General features: G+C 43.0%; 2 protein-coding genes across 7 annotated transcripts in view; one reads left to right on the top strand and one right to left on the bottom strand.

Annotated features, from left to right (window-relative positions):
* Window positions 1-9,613, bottom strand: part of LOC106612436 (ATP-binding cassette sub-family F member 3) — a 35,091-nt gene extending 25,478 nt beyond the window's left edge. Inside the window, exon 1 of the mRNA XM_014213558.3 lies at window positions 9,487-9,613. Within this exon, the coding sequence (XP_014069033.1) occupies window positions 9,487-9,574 (88 nt within the window). The 5' untranslated portion in view covers window positions 9,575-9,613. The remainder of the gene's footprint in view (window positions 1-9,486) is intronic.
* Window positions 9,614-16,754: 7,141 nt separating this feature from the next.
* The window catches only part of LOC106612433 (DISP complex protein LRCH3), a 99,704-nt gene continuing 98,871 nt past the window's right edge, over window positions 16,755-17,587 (top strand). For 3 of the 6 annotated variants that reach the window (XM_014213549.3, XM_014213548.3, XM_082956137.1), the window contains exon 1: window positions 16,756-17,098. In XM_014213549.3, coding sequence (XP_014069024.3) covers window positions 16,855-17,098 — 244 coding nt within the window. In that variant the 5' untranslated portion in view covers window positions 16,756-16,854. Of the gene's footprint in view, window positions 17,099-17,587 lie in introns of all 6 variants that reach the window. The other 3 variants (XM_014213552.3, XM_014213551.3, XM_045724316.2) reach the window with 2 other exon arrangements.

Here is a 17,587-nt window from a genome sequence, read left to right as displayed (position 1 = left end):
GAGTATGGCTCGTTGTCAGGCTCAAAAAGCCTCAAATTTGCCTGGATGGCCACCTATTTTTCCAACCCTTGTATTGGTTGCATGCTTTGGTGTGTGTGTGTTCCCAAACAAGGACCAGTTGCGCTCGGAGGCAGCTGATGTTGGGGCGGCAGGTAGCCTAGTGGTTAGAGCATTGGACTAGTAACCGAAAGGTTGCAAGACAAGGTAAAAATCTGTCGTTCTGCCCCTGAACAAGGCACTTACCCCACTGTTCCTTGGTCGTCATTGAAAATAAGAATTTGTTCTTAACTGACTTGCCTAGTTAAATAAAGGTACAATAAATGTTGGTGGGATTTGGAGGATGGCGACAAGGGAAAGAGCCTCAGATCCACAAAGTCCCTTCCACCATGTGGCTGATGAGATATATTGGCACAACTGCCATATTGCATCTCCATCCCAATGCCCTTGCTTGGAAGTGTACTTCGCCAGACTGCCAAGAACCTTGCTCTCATTCAGGCCAAGGTGGCGAGACACGGTAGTGATGACACCATAGGCCTTGTTGATCTCCGCACCAGACAGGATGCTCTTGCCAGCATACGGATTTCTTTGCTTATATCTGCAAGCAGAGCCTGATAAACAGACAGGATGACAATCAGTGCAATGTTCTACTGCTATAGGTTTCAGGAGTTTTAGGCTGCTTAACACTCTCTCCCAAATACATCATCCAGGAGGATCCTCTTGATGGGGCTGTCCATATCGGCAGACTGTGATATGGCCATTTCTTGGAGAGACTCCTTCCCCTCCAGGACTGTCAAACATGATGACACCACCACCCCAACGGGTGTTGCTGGGCAGCTTCAATGTGGTGCTCTTATTCTTCTCACTTTGCTTGGTGAGGTAGATCGCTGCTATAACTTGATGACCCTTCACATAACTAACCATTTCCTTGGCTCTCTTGTAGAGTGTATCCATTGTTTTCAGTGCCATGATGTCCTTGAGGAGCAGATTCAATGCATGAGCAGCACAGCCAATGGGTGTGATGTGATGGTAGTACTCCTCCACTTTAGACCAAACAGCCTTCATGTTCGCAGCATTGTCTGTCACCAGTGCAAATACCTTCTGTGGTCCAAGGTCATTGACGACTGCCTTCAGCTCATCTGCAATGTAGAGACCGGTGTGTCTGTTGTCCCTTGTGTCTGTGCCCTTGTTGAATACTGGTTGAGGGGTGGAGATGATGTAGTTAATTATTCCTTGCCCACGAACATTCGACCACCCATCAGAGATGATTGCAATACAGTCTGCTTTCTCTATGATTTGCTTGACCTTCACTTGAACTCTGTTGAACTCATCATCCAGCAAATGAGTAGATAAAGCATGTCTGGGTGGAGGGGTGTATGCTGGGCGAAGAACATTCAGAAATCTCTTCCAATACACATTGCCTGTGAGCATCAGAGGTGAACCAGTTGCATACACAGCTCGAGCAAGACATTCATCAGCATTTCTCTGACTAAGTTCCTCCATTGAGTAAATAAAAACGTATGATTCCAGGAGGACCATGAGCGGTTGCTATCGAGAATGTTTCTGATTCATAATTTTCACCTCGAAGAGAAGTAGAGGGACTTTCGTCAGAGGTTGCTTGTTGTGAGCGCTGAGGGAACTTCATGCACTTGGCCAAATGATTCTGCATCTTTGTTGCATTCTTCACATATGATTTGGCACAGTATTTGCAAATGTACACAGCTTTTCCTTCTACATTAGCTGCAGTGAAATGTCTCTACACATCAGATAGTGCCCGTGGTATTTTCCTGTAAAGATCAGGAAAAAAAATGAGTAAAAAAACCCCAAAACAATTCCATGTAGAGATAAATAGTTAAGCAGTTAGATTAAACAACTCCTTTGTAAGATAAATGTTTTAAAATGAAACACGAATGGAAACAGGTGAATTAACACTCAATTAGCAGGCTCAAGCAAGCTAAAACCCACATGGTAGCAAAAACTAACTAGCAGAAATTCTTATGTTAGAAATGATTTAAAACACACTTTGCTGTAGGCTACTATTTACTAGGAAACAAATAATCATGTATGTCATGTAAAATATATTCACCCCACCCAGTATTGTAATCAAACCTTACCAGAAAGCATGTAGTCCTTGGCTCCGACAGTGTAGCAGTGTGGGCTCAAATAGCATCTCATTAGTGTGCAAGATCTTGAAAAATCAGCTATACATGTGATGGAAAAGTGCATTGCACATGTGATGGAAGAATGCACTGTGCAGGCAGAGGGTTGCAAGTCCATTGAATTGGGGATAGTTTAACCAAATTATGCCACAAGACCTGGAATTGCCTTGTGTCTCTCACAAAAAAGGTTCACTGCTATAACCTAACTTTGATGAATTTAAGCAAAATTCCCCATATTCCGGGGCTTAACTTCCCATGGAAAAAATTATGGAAATCTCACGGAAAGTTTCCGACCCTTTGCAAACCTAGTCGGCATTGTAGGATTCAATCTTAGTCCTGTATTTATGGTTAGTCTGGAGGGCATAATGGGATTTCTTACAAGTGTCCTGGTTAGAGTTCGCTCTTTGAAAGCTGCAGCTCTAACCGATGTTGCCTGTAATCCATGACTTCTGGTTGGGTTATGTTAGTACGGTCACTGTGGGGACAACGTCATCGATGCACTTATTGATAAAGCCTGTGACCGATGTGGTAGACACCTCAATGCCATCGGATGAGTCCCGGAACATATTCAGTATGTGCTAGCAAAACAGTCCTGTAGCTTAGCATCTACGTCATCTGACCACTTTCGTAATTGAGTGAGTCACTGGTACTTCCTGCTTTTGTGTTTGCTTGTAAGCAGGAATCAGGAGGATAGAATTATGGTCAGATTTGACAAATCGAGGGTGAGGGAGAGCTTTGTACGCGTCTCTGTGTGTGGAGTAAAGGTGGTCTAGAGTTTTTTCCCCTCTCGTTGCACGTGACATGCTGGTAGAAATTTGATTAGACGGATTTAAGTTTGCCTGCATTAAAGTCCCCAGCTACTAGGAGCCCCGCCTCTGGATGAGCATTGTCTTGTTTGCGTATGGCTTAACCTGTTAAGGACGCCGTTCCGGCGCGAAATACACGGCGCGAAATGCACGGCGCGAAATACAAAACCAGCTAAAATACCACAATTCAATTTTCTCAAACAATCAACTATTTTACACCATTTTAAAGATAAGACTCTCATTAATCTAACCACATTGTCCGCTTTCAAAAAGGCTTTACAGCGAAAGCAAAACATTAGATTACGTCAGGAGAGTACCCTGGCAAAAATAATCACAAAGCCATTTTCAAAGCAAGCATGTCACAAAAACCAAAACCACAGCTAAATGCAGCACTAACCTTTGATGATCTTCATCAGATGACACTCCTAGGACATTACGTTATACAATACATGCATGTTTTGTTCAATCAAGTTCATATTTATATCAAAAAACAGATTTTTACATTAGCATGTGATGTTCAGAACTAGCATACCCACCGCAAACTTCCGGTGAATTTACTAAATCACTCACGATAAACGTTCACAAAAAACAATTATTTTAAGAATTATAGATACAGAACTACTTTATAGATTTTAAAATAGCTTTTCGGCGAAAGCACATTTTGCAATATTCTGAGTACATAGCTCGGCCATCACAGGCTAGCTAATTTGACACCCACCAAGTTTGGTGCTCACTAAACTCAGAATTACTGTAAGAAAAATTGGATTACCTTTGCTGTTCTTCGTCAGAATGCACTCCCGGGACTTCTACTTCAACAACAAATGTTGTTTTGGTTCGAAATAATCCATAGTTATATTGATATAGCTCCGTTTTGTTCGTGCATTGAGGTCACTATCCGAAGGGTGACGCGCGGGCGCATTTCATGACCAAAAATGTCAAAATATTCCATTACCGTACTTCGAAGCATGTCAAACGCTGTTTCAAATCAATGTTCCAACCGGGCGACGTTGTATTCATTCAAAGACTGAAAGAACAAAATGGAGTAGTCTCGTGGACGCGCATCTCCAGTGTCACTGTCCCCAGGCAGGCCAGTAACAAACAGAACTGCTGTACTTAGCCCAGAGACTGCAGAGCTCTCATTCCACTTTCTGGCGCCTTCTAAGAGCCAATGGAAGCCTTAGAAAATGTCACGGTACAGCACAGATGCTGTATTTTAGATAGAGATGCAACAGAAGGACAACAAATTGTCAGACCGGGCACTTCCTGTATGGAATCTTCTCAGGTTTTGGCCTGCCATATGAGTTATGTTATACTCACAGACACCATTGAAACAGTTTTAGCAACTTTAGAGTGTTTTCTATCCAAATCTACTAATTATATGCATATTCTAGTTTCTGGGCAGGAGTAGTAACCAGATTAAATTGGGTACGTTTTTTATCCGGCCGTGAAAATACTGCCCCCTATCCCATTTTTATTGAAGACTGAGGATCTTTGCTCTAAACATGACACTTCCTACGGCTCCCATAGGCTCTCAGAGACCGGGAAAAAAGTTGAACGATATCGAGGCAGCCTCTGGCTGAAACACATTATCGCTTTTGGCAAGTGGCCGATCAGAGTACTATGGGCTTAGGCGCGTGCCCGAGTCGACCGAATGCTTTATTTTCTTTCGTCTGTTTACCTAAACGCAGATTCCCGGTCGGAATATTATCGCTTTTTTATGAGAAAAATGGCATAAAAATTGATTTTAAACAGTGGTTGACATGCTTCGAAGTACGGTAATGGAATATTTAGATTTTTTTGGTCACGAACTGCGCCATGCTCATCACCCTTATTTACCCTTTCGGATAGTGTCTTGAACGCACGAACAAAACGCCGCTGTTTGGATATAACTATGGATTATTTTGAACCAAACCAACATTTGTTATTGAAGTAGAAGTCCTGGGAGTGCATTCTGACAAAGACAGCAAAGGTAATAACATTTTTCTTATAGTAAATCTGATTTTGGTGAGTGCAAAATTTGCTGGGTGTCTAAATAGCTAGCCCTGTGTTGCCGGGCTATCTACTGAGAATATCGCAAAATGTGCTTTCACCGAAAAGCTATTTTAAAATCGGACATATCGAGTGCATAGAGGAGTTCTGTATCTATAATTCTTAAAATAATTGTTATGCTTTTTGTGAGCGTTTATCGTGAGTAATTTAGTAAATTCACCGGCAGTGTTCGGTGGGAATGCTAGTCACATGCTAATGTAAAAAGCTGGTTTTTGATATAAATATGAACTTGATTGAACACAACATGCATGTATTGTATAACATAATGTCCTAGGGTTGTCATCTGATGAAGATCAAAGGTTTGTGCTGCATTTAGCTGTGGTTTGGGTTTATGTGACATTATATGCTAGCTTGAAAAATGGGTGTCCGATTATTTCTGGCTGGGTACTCTGCTGACATAATCTAATGTTTTGCTTTCGCTGTAAAGCCTTTTTGAAATCGGACAGTGTGGTTAGATTAACGAGAGTCTTGTCTTTAAAATGCTGTAAAATAGTCATATGTTTGAAAAATGGAAGTTTTCGGATTTTCGAGGAATTTGTATTTCGCGCCACGCCCATCATTGGATATTGGAGCAGGTGTTCCGCTAGCGGAACGTCTAGATGTAAGAGGTTAATATTGCCTGCTAACATGAATTTCTTATAACTAGGGAAACTATCACTTCTCTTGCGTTCCGTGCAAGCAGTCAGGGAAAATGCAGCAGTTTGGGCCGCCTGGCTCATTGCAAACTGTGTGAAGTCCATTTATTCCTAACAAAGACCGTAATTAATTTGCCAGAATTGTACATAATTATGACATAACATTGAAGGTTGTACAATGTAACAGCAATATTTAGACTTAGGGATGCCACTCGCCAGATAAAATTATCTTGGCAAAGGAGACATGCTCATTTACAGGGACGTAAACAAATTGTTGCACAACATTGTAGAGAAATAAGCTTTTTGTGCGTATGGAAGTTTCCTGGGATCTTTTATTTCAGCTCATTAAACATGGGACCAACACTTTACATGTTGCGTTCATATTTTTGTTCAGTATATGAGAATCAATGTTAGGATACCCTAATCCACTAGGTCGCATTATACATGGAAAATGAATGCTTTGTGTATCATTTACAATGTGCGTGTTACTTGTGATTTCTATCCTTTGGTGGGAAAATTTAATTGTCAATACATTCATAAATGGTAGCTTTGATCACAATTTTGAGGTTTAGGTTGATCAATGTTCATAGCTAGCTAGCAGCACAAGCAAACATTGTTGTTAGTGCCCAGCGATTAGTGCTTTGAGGTCCGCTTTGGTTTCAGTTCGATTTTTTATTTATTTTTTATTTAGGTTGAATGCTGTAACACAGAATAAAAAACACTAATACAAAAGTCACATTATGGTAGTGACTACCCATTACTGCTTATCAACCATCATTTATTCACATGACTTTAATAAAACATTTCAGTTGTTAGTTTTATTTGATGATCATTACTTTTATTTGATGATTATTATTGCTCTCACCACTGGTGTCCTCCAGGGCTCTGTTCTAGGCCCTCTCCTATTCTCGCTATACACCAAGTCACTTGGCTCTGTCATATCCTCACATGGTCTCTCCTATCATTGCTATGCAGACGACACTCAATTAATCTTCTCCTTTCCCCTTTCTGATAACCAGGTGGCGAATCGCATCTCTGCATGTCTGGCAGACATCAGTGTGGATGACGGATCACCACCTCAAGCTGAACCCCGGCAAGACGGAGCTGCTTTTCCTCCCGGGGAAGGACTGCCCGTTCCATGATCTCGCCATCACGGTTGACAACTCCATTGTGTCCTCCTCAGAGAGTGCTAAGAACCTTGGCGTGACCCCGGACAACACCCTGTCGTTCTCCACTAACATCAAGGCGGTGACCCGATCCTGTAGGTTCATGCTCTACAACATTCGCAGAGTACGACCCTGCCTCACACAGGAAGCGGCGCAGGTCCTAATCCAGGCACTTGTCATCTCCCGTCTGGATTACTGCAACTCGCTGTTGGCTGGGCTCCCTGTGCCATTAAACCCCTACAACTCATCCAGAACGCCGCAGCCCGTCTGGTGTTCAACCTTCCCAAGTTCTCTCACATCACCCCGCTCCTCCGCTCTCTCCACTGGCTTCCAGTTGAAGCTCGCATCCGCTACAAGACCATGGTGCTTGCCTACGGAGCCGTGAGGGGAACGGCACCTCCGTACCTTCAGGCTCTGATCAGTCCCTACACCCAAACGAGGGCACTGCGCTCATCCACCTCTGGCCTGCTGGCCCCCCTACCTCTGAGGAAGCACAGTTCCCGCTCAGCCCAGTCAAAACTGTTCGCTGCTCTGGCACCCCTATGGTGGAACAAGCTCCCTCACGACACCAGGACAGCGGAGTCAATCACCACCTTCCGGAGACACCTGAAACCCCACCTCTTTAAGGAATACCTGGGATAGGATAAAGTAATCCTTCTAACCCCCCCCGTAAAAGATTTAGATGCACTATTGTAAAGTGGTTGTTCCACTGGATATCATAAGGTGAATGCACCAATGTGTAAGTCGCTCTGGATAAGAGCGTCTGCTAAATGACTTAAATGTAAATCATTCCAAGTCATCATCCCATCTCCTTAGAGCTACTACCGATGTTGTCTGGGAAAAAACTATTTTAGTAGTTCTTCAAAGTAAATAAAGCAACCGTTTATGACTGCTGAATACCAACTATCAATCACTTTGAGCAGGTATTTTCAGGTAGAAATACCTTGTGAAGTAACAGGTGCTCTCTATATCCCCTCAACATCACGCATTATTTTGTCTCTTCCATAGCAGGCCTAAAAGAAACACTGACCAGACATGTAGATGTGCAATGGATTATGGTCATTGTAGGAAATTATGCACTTAAACTATGTAGAATATTGGCCTGTTGGAAACTATAACTCCCTACAACAGTGCACAGTTTGGCTGGATCTGATTTCTCAAGAGAAACTGTGCAATTTGCACATTGAAATCACAGAAAAAAAAACATTCACGAAATGGAATTCAAATAATTGAACCAACATTGGTCAATTAGTTATTTAAAAAACAAAAAATAACCTGAATTTAGGGTAATCATTCAGCACTAATTGTTGTGCAAATCTCTCTTCACTCACAATCCTCCTCCATGCCATTTACCTTCTGATTTTGTCTCTGTATTATATCTAGCAAATTGACATAACATAGAATTGAAAAGCCAGACACTGCGATGATTGGCCGTCCTCCATCTTTTTTAGTTTTGCTTGACCAGAACAAATGACAGGCGGAACGGTTTCATGAAGTGAAGATTTTCAAGCAAACATTTGCTCCTCACCTGATTGGTTAACGGCATAACGTAGAGCAGAGCTTAACATTTTACATTTAAGTCATTTAGCAGACGCTCTTATCCAGAGCGACTTACAAATTGGTGCATTCACCTTATAATATCCAGTGGAACAACCACTTACAATAGTGCATCTAAATATTTTAAGGGGGGGGGGGGGGGGTTAGAAGGATAACTTTATCCTATCCAAGGTATTCTTTGAAGAGGTGGGGTTTCAGGTGTCTCCAGAAGGCCTTGATCACACCGACAGTGATATTGTTTATTTAACTTATGTTTATTATCTACTTCACTTGCATTGGCAATGTGAACATGTGTTTCCCATGCAAATAAAGCCCTTCAATTGATAGGGCAAAATGGTCAAGCAGCATCATCTAGATGTGTGTACAACAAAGGTTCAACACTCACCTTCTGCTACCATTTATGTCAAGCAGTTTATATGAACGCTCTGCAACGCTGCAAGGCAAACGCAGTGTTCCATTGGACATGAATGTACTTAAGGTATACCAAAATGTATTACCTGTCGGTGTGATCGAGGCGTAACTTTATATAATGCCTGGCTTGTAGCGTTCTCGCCGCACACCTTCCCACAACCCCCAGCGCCTTGCACCGCGTGCCCCCAAAATGAATACGGGAGGAACCTCGTCTGACGAATTCGGAAGTCGTGAAAACGCTATGTAAGCCGGATTAATATCGAAAACACAACATTCCCATACATAGATAAGATTACGCTTTCCCTTCCTTGAGCCCACTCCTCTCTTTGTTCATGTTTAGGCTGTTTTGTTTTGCGACTTTGGGTCCTTAAAGAGCTATATAACTAAGTCCCATGTACTACTACATGCCGGTAAATCTACACAGAAGCAGCTAGTAATTCAAGGCAATAAATTAGTTAGCCTAGCTCACCCGGTTAGTTGTTCAAACGGGCCGATAAGATAAATAATGGCATGTTACTTGTTAGCTATAAGCTAACGTTAGCTAGTCTCCCCTAACTTGGCTTGACTGAGCGTCAACGCTGTGGGACGGCTATGCTAGCTAACGTTACTTCACGTGGAGAAGAAGCCGTCCGCCACTCATCTAGCCGGTGGCATTTTAAAGTGTACGAGATTCACACACCCTCTCCATTCATTTACAGTCTCTTACCCGTGATATATTCGAACACTTCGGTGTCAATTTCGGGAAACTCGCTCTTCAGAATATCCACGTATGTCGCCATGATACACCGGCTCATCCACAAGAACAGCGCATGTGCCCACAATATGCGACAAGGTATGTCCTCAAACTATGCATTATGGGTATTGTAGTATTTTCTATGCGATATTTTGCTCCCATTTTTACCTCTCTTATGTATTCACATTACATTCCCCCAAATAAGAGTTGTTGTTTTGGGCTGTTTTTGCATCCCACGATTAAATCGGGGAAGGGACTGTGGGATCATTATTTGTTTTAAATAATGTAATATGCCTGGGAGATATGTATACTGTAGCTAATTAAGTAATACTAAGGGTATGTTGTGTAGTAAGCGGTTAGTAGCCCATGTGCCTCACCTTAATCATTTGGTCCCTTTCCCCCTCATAACTTAGCCTACTGTTCTGACTTGGTGTTGCCTATAGCCTGTTTTAGAGAAATGTCATCATCAAATATTGTAAGAGCTTTCATTGTCTGCTTATATACCCCTTTATTTAATATATGGTTCTGACTTAGTGTACAGGGAGAATACTGTAAGAAAGGCTCATGTTCTGAATTCTGTCGCTGTACATTTCAAAAGTGCTGAACAAATAGTTATTTTGACTATGTCCGTCTTAGCTCGCTCATTAATGTTTTAATCGAAATTACGGATTGCCTTTTATCTGCTCATCTTTCCCTTATGCCATAGTTTGTACATCTCAATTGTCAGTAGAAATCACAGTTATTTAAGCAAGTCAGCTATATCAGCTATGTTTTTTTTTTAAAGGCAGTAAATGAGGCTGAATGAACTGTTTCCCTGCCAGACAAGGCTCCGCTGATAGACCGGTGTAGCGGTGATAAGGAATCATTCCATGGTGCTGAAAAGAAAGCTCTGCTGTTGGGACAGAGCTGCTCTGACAGCTGGTGCTTAAAGTTTGTGAGGGAGATATGAGTCTCCAGCTTCAGTGATTTATTTTTATTTTTTTTTGCAGTTCATTCCAGTCATTGGCAGCAGAGAACTGGAAGGAAAGGTGGCCAAAGGAGGAATTGGCTTTGGGGGTGACCAGTGAAATATACCTGCTGGAGCGCGTGCTATGGGTGGGTGCTGCTATGGTGACCAGTGAGCTGAGATAAGGCGGGGCTTTACCTAGCAAAGACTTATAGATGACCTGGAGCCAGTGGGTGACGAATATGAAACGAGGGCCAGCCAACGAGAGCATACAGGTCGCAGTGGTGGGTAGCATATGGGGCTTTGGTGACAAAACAGATGGCACTGTGATAGACTGCATCCAATTTGCTGAGTAGATCGTTGGAGGCTATTTTGTAAATGACATTGCTGAAGTCAAGGATCGGTAGGATAGTTTTACGAGGGTATGTTTGGCAGCATGAGTGAAGGATGCTTTGTTTGTGAAATAGGAAGCCGATTATAGATTTAATTTTGGATTGGAGATGCTTAATGTGAGTCTGGAAGGAGAGTTTACAGTCTAACCAGAGACCTAGGTATTTGTAGTTGTCCACATATTCTAAGTCAGAACCGTCCAGAGTAGTGATGCTGGATGGGCAGGCAGGTGTGGGCAGCAATAGGTTGAAGAGCATGCATTTAGTTTTACTTGCATTTAAGAGCAGTTGGAGGCCACGGAAGGAGAGTTGTATGGCATTGAAGCTCGTCTGGAGGATAGTTAACACAGTGTCCAAAGAAGGGCCAGAAATATATAGAATGGTGTCGTCTGCGTAGAGGTGGATCAGAGAATCACCAGCAGCAAGAGCGACATCATTGATGTATACAGAGAAAAGGGTCGGCCCGAGGATTGAACCCTGTGACACCGCCATAGAGACTGCCAGAGGTCCGGACAACAGGCCCTCCGATTTGACACACTGAATTCTGTCTGAGAAGTAGTTGGTGAACCAGGCGAGGCAGTCATTTGAGAAACCAAGGCTTTTCAGTCTGCCGATAAGAATGTGGTGATTGACAGAGTGGAAAGCCTTGGCCAGGTCGATGAATACATCTGCACAGTATTGTCTCTTATCGATGGCGGTTACGATATCGTTTAGGACCTTGAGCGTGGCTGAGGTGCACCCATGACCAGCTCGGAAACCAGATTGCAGAGAGGAGAAGGTACGGTGGGATTCGAAATGGTTGGTAATCTGTTTGTTAACTTGGCTTTCGAAGACCTTAGAAAGACAGGGTAGGACAGATATAGGTCTGTAGCAGTTTGGGTCTAGAGTGTCACCCCCTTTGAAGAGGGGGATGACCGCGGCAGCTTTCCAATCTTTGGGGATCTCAGACAATACGAAAGAGAGGTTGAACAGTCTAGTAATAGGATTTTTTTTTGAATGGGGCATGCTTATTTAAGATGGTGAGGAAAGCACTTTTAAAGAATAACCAGGCATCCTCTACTGACGGGATGAGGTCAATATCCTTCCAGGATACCCGGGCCAGGTCGATTAGAAAGGCCTGCTCGCTAAAGTCTTTTAGGGAGCGTTTGACAGTGATGGGGGTGGTCGTTTAACCGCAGACCCATTATGGACGCAGGCAATGAGGCAGTGATCGCTGAGATCCTGGTTGAAGACAGCAGAGGTGTATTTGGAGGGCAGGTTGGTTAGGATGATATCTATGAGGGTGAGAGCGCATGGGGAATGGGAGTGGAGCTAGGCACTGCAGGGCCTGGATTAACCTCTACATCACCAGAGGAGTAGGATAAGGGTACGGCTAAAGGCTATAAGGACAGGTCGTCTAGTACATTTGGAATAGAGAGTAAAAGGAGCAGGTTTCTGGGCACGATAGAATAGATTCATCTTGTTACTGATACCATGTCTTGTTTTGAAGGATTTCATGTCAATGCTAATATTTCGCAAATTCGCTAGCTTGCTGATCAACAACTGTAACGATGTATCTGAGAGACAAGTGCTCATTGTGTAAATGTATTTATGTTTTCAATAAACACTGGAGACTAAATATAGTTTACATGTTGTCAACCCCGCCTGTTTTGCCCATAGTTGCTTATGAGTCAGTTTTGTTATTATTGTTATTCTTAATGTGGATTTTTTATGGCGGGTGGCAACCAACTTTAAGGTGCATTTCCGTCACCAACTGGATTGGAGTGTGGACCATGGACGGAAGGTCTAAATCCTACCCGATATTCTCGTCTCACTAAGGAAACAAAATACATAATTAAATACTACTTTCCCTGAAGATTTCCCCAGCAGTTCACTTAATCTTGGCTCTTCAACTCCATTATTACTCAAATCTAATAACAATCACTCCCTTTCCCTCCCATATTTCTGGCAGGGAAATAGAACGTCTCAATCTCCTCCTGACAATGGACATGCCTCCCAGTCTGATGTTTCCTGGCCATTTTCAATGTATTATTGAGCCTTGTGTGTCCCAGTCTCAGCCTTGTGATGACACTTTCCTCCCTTCTCATTACACTTTCCTCCCTTCTCTCGCAGTCTGATGACCTCCCTGCTCCCACCTTTTCCTGAATCTTATACAGGTCTCTTCCCTTTCCCTCCCTTTTCCACAACAACTCTTGCCATTTGTTTTTAACCACTGTTTTTATCAAACCCTTGGCGTCTGCTTTACTGATTGACCATTCCAATTCAACATTAGGATGTTTAAGAGCCTGCTTGGCGATAACATCCACCTCACCATTTCCCTCAACTCCCACATGAGCTGGTACCATCTGTCTCACCCTATATACTGTAAGCACTGCAAAACCTCATACAATACATCCTGTCTGCTCCAAGACACAAATTAATTTAAGCTCATCAGTGCTTCAAAGGAGTCAGACCCTGTCTGGCCTCACCTCCTCTACCCACTCTGCAGCCAAGAGTATGGCCATCAACTCCATTGTGTAAACAGATCAATTATCCGTTGCTCTTTTTGTCACTGCCACTTTAAACTGAGGATGCATCGGTTTTGTTCCTAAACAACCAACCTGTAAATAGAGATCCCTGTCTATAGAGATCAGGCATTCACAAAATTACACTGATTGGCCAGATGGTGTCTCTATAACAAGAGAAAATGCTAAATTTGACAGGTCAAGGCCCTAACCCTGTTTGACCTAAAGTCATGAAATTCAGTACACAGGTCCCTCTCCTCACAAAGAACACATTTACCTCAGGCCAGGGACTGATAAGGTCCACCATGATGGATTTTCTTCCATTTTGAATTTTGTGAAAAACACTTAGAATTGTTTTCTTTGGTAGCATTTTATCTGTGACGGTACTCTTCCGGCACCGAATGACCGATCTGCACGAAACTTGATACAGTGCCTTCAGAAAGTATTCACACCCCTTGAAGTTTTTCCACATTTTGTTGTTTTACAGGCTGAATTGAAAATTGATTAACTTTTTTGTCACTGGCGTACACACAGTACCCTATAATGTCAAAGTGGAATTATGTTTTTCCAAATGTTTACAAATTCAATACAACACATTACTTTGTACCACTCTCCATATTTTCAAGCATAGTGGTGGCTGCATCATGTTATGGGTATGCTTGTAATCATTAAGGACTGGGGAATTTATCAGGATAAAAATGAAACGGAATGGAGCTAAGCACACAGTAAAATCCTAGAGGAAAATCTTTTTGTCTGCGTTCCACCAGACACTGGGAGGAATTCACCTTTCAGCAGGACAATAACCTAAAACACAAGGCCTAATATAATAAATAATCCACTTGAGTTGCTTACCAACAAGACGGTGAATGATCCTGAGTGACAGAGTTACAGTTTTGACAGATTTACTGGAAAATCTATGGCAACTCCTGAAAATGGTTGTCCAGCAATGATCAACAACCAATTTGACAGAACTTGAAGAATTTAAAAAGAATAATGGGCAAATATTGCACAATCCAGGTGTGAAAACTCACAGCTGTAATTGCTACTAAAGGTGCTTTTATAAAGTATTGACTCAAGGGTGTGAATACTTATGTAAATTAGATATTAATGTATTTCATTTTCAATACATTTAGAAAAATGTCTAAACATGTTTTATTATGCGGAATTGTTTGTTGATGGGTGAGGAAAAACATCTATTTAATCCATTTTGAATTCAGGCTGTAACACACAAAAATGTGGAATAAGTCAAGATGTATGAATTAATACTTTCTGAAGGCACTGTATGTGGCATCTATGGACAAAGATCTCTGAACACAATATTTTCCAGACTTGTACCTAAAACAACATGGCTGCTACTGACCAATACAAATTCATATGGGCATGGTCTGCCACATAGATATGTAACAACATTTGGTACACATTACAAACACTGTCAAGACTCACCATATCAAAGAATGGTAAGAGGGCGCCAGAGAAGAAGGCAGATGTTTTACTTGACCCCAACCGATTGTGTTTTTTTGTTTGTTTATTTGTGTTCTGACTTTATTTTTGTACTTATTTTGTACATAATGTTGCGGCTACCGTCTCTTATGACCGAAAATAACTTCTGGACATCAGAACTGCGATTACTCACCACGGACTGGCAGAATCCTTTTTTTCCTTTAACGAGTCTGATGAGGCCAATGCGAACGATATACTGACTAAACACCTCCCTCTGCAACTGGATCCTGGACTTCCTGACGGGCCGTCCCCAGGTGGTAAGGGTAGGTAACAACACATCCGCCATGCTGATCGTCAACACAGGGGCCCCTCGGGTGCGTGCTCAGTCCCCTCCTGTACTCCCTGTTCACTCCAACACCATCATTAAGTTTGCAGATGACACAACAGTGGTAGGCCTGACCACTGGCAACAATGAGACGGCCTATAGGGAGGAGGTCAGAGACCTGGCCATGTGGTGCCATGACAACAACCTCTCCCGAAAACGTGATCAAGACAAAGGAGATGATTGTGGACTACATGAAAAAGAGGACCGGGTACGACCTCATTCTCATCGACGGGGCTGCAGTGGAGCAGGTTGAGAGCTTCAAGTTCCTTGGTGTCCACATCACCAACAAACTAACATGGTCCAAGCACACCAAGACAGTCGTGGAGAGGGTACGACAAAACCTATTCCCCCTCAGGAGACTGAAAAGATTTGGCATGGGTTCTCAGATCCTCAAAACATTCTACAGCTGCACCATCGAGAGCATCCTGACTGGTTGCATCACTGCCTGGTATGGCAACTGCTCAGCCTCCGACCGCAAGGCACTACAGAGGGTAGTGCGAACGGCCCAGTACATCACTGGGGCCAAGCTTCCTGCCATCCAGGACCTCTATACCAGGTGGTGTCAGAGGAAGGCCCTAAAATTGTCCAAGTCTCCAGCCACCCTAGTCATAGACTGTTCTCTCTGCTACAGCACGGCAAGCAGTACCGGAGCGCCAAGTCTAGGACCAAGAGGCTTCTAAACAGCTTCTACCCCCAAGCCTGAACACCTAATCAAATGGCTACCCAGACTATTTGCATTGAGTCTATGTAATATAATTTGAATAACATAAAATTTCTGTCCTCTCAATGGACTGACATCAAGCTATGGTAAGCATTTGAATTTGATGTTTTAGACAGATTATTTTCGCCCACGATGAAATTGGGGAGGGGAGTGTGGATCTGTCCTGGTCCCTTAGTATGTTAGTCACACGCAAAATCTCAGACGGCACTGGCGAAAACTTTGGTGAAGTATGCGTCTTGCCATGGAGATCCGGCATTTACAAAATTACCCTGATTGGCACAAGGCAGGAGCTATATAGTAGTTAACTTTAATGTAATACACACAATATTTCAATTGGCCCAATTTGTTTGTATTATTGTTGAATGTGATTTGATCTTGTTACCTTTTGGATTAAAAAAGTTTAAACCAATCAAGCTGTTTTCATTAGTGGTCAGGCAGACACACTTGCATTCTTGGGCTATAGTATCATTATTGGCCATGACCTAAGTACTATTGTAGGGGTTCTCAAACGTTTCCTTTCTGAGGCCCACCAGTTAGTTCGTTTTATATTATGGTTCTTCTTTTTCATCTCTGCTTTTTCAGGGACCCCTGTAATCAACTCCCTGGGGCTCCTATGCCCCCTATTGAGAACCACTATATGTCGTTTTTAGGCTTTAAAATGCCTAATAATTGTGACAAAGTTCAAAGTAACACAAAATGATTTTGAGAGTAAATTCCAAATCAGTCAGGAACGTCACACCAGCAGATGGATGACGTCGTTCATATCTCATTGCTTTGAGAGTATGTATGCCTCGGGTGGGGAGATCGTTCTTCTTTATCATTACTGCGCATGGCGAATTCCCAAACTAGCCTCTCCCTTCCACAACGCTTCAGTTTGCCCTGACATTATGCGCCTGCGTACTACCATCTAGCGACTCCAGAATAGGGAGAATCGGTGGGAGTTAGCAAGCTGTGTAATGGCGGCCTCGGTGTTGCTGTCTGCGGAGAACACCGGACTTACTTTTGCGGTCGGAAATTCTGGAACTGTAGGGGCTCCCGGGAATGGAGTAGGGGTACCGGTTCCTGTACCTTGGAATCGGTCACTGGACAGGGCACTAGAAGAAGCCTCCGCAACTGGTTGCCTCAACCTCAGCGGCAGGAAACTGAAGGAGTTCCCGAGGAGCGCCGCCAACCACGACCTCACAGACACAACTCGGGCTGGTGAGTGGGGATCGAGGCGCGCGGCAGAATAGATGGAAATTGTCTTTAAAATGTTGATAATACAATTGCATGGAACAAACCCAAAAAGACACCTTATAACGGTGGGTGGGTAGCTAGCTAGCCAGCCACGAGCTCGAAAAAGAAACTTGTTTTGACTTGGAGTACCAAGTTAGCCTGCTAGCTAACGTCAGGTCACTGCCTGGCCAACATTAGCAAGCGAACTAAGTTTAGCCAGCTAGCGAGCGTCCAGACGTTTCCAGAGAAAGTAAGCACGGGTGTGACTGAACGATAATTACGTTTTGTGATGAACGACGTTGTTTTGGCTACTAGCAAACGAACTAGCTAATTTAGTTACAGTTAGCTAACTATTTGGTTTGGGAAGTGAGAAAATTATCGCTCAACTAGCTAACTTATTTAATATGGCGCTATGTGACAATGTTCCTGTTTATTTGTAGCGTTAGCTAACGTATGAGGTTATAGTTAACTGAC

The sequence above is a fragment of the Salmo salar genome, chromosome 09, assembly GCF_965601325.2.
Source record: "Salmo salar chromosome 09, fSalSal1, whole genome shotgun sequence".
Classification (NCBI taxonomy): domain Eukaryota; kingdom Metazoa; phylum Chordata; class Actinopteri; order Salmoniformes; family Salmonidae; genus Salmo; species Salmo salar.
The sequence above is the reverse complement of the archived record's forward strand: the minus strand, read 5'-3'. Positions and strand labels throughout refer to the sequence as shown.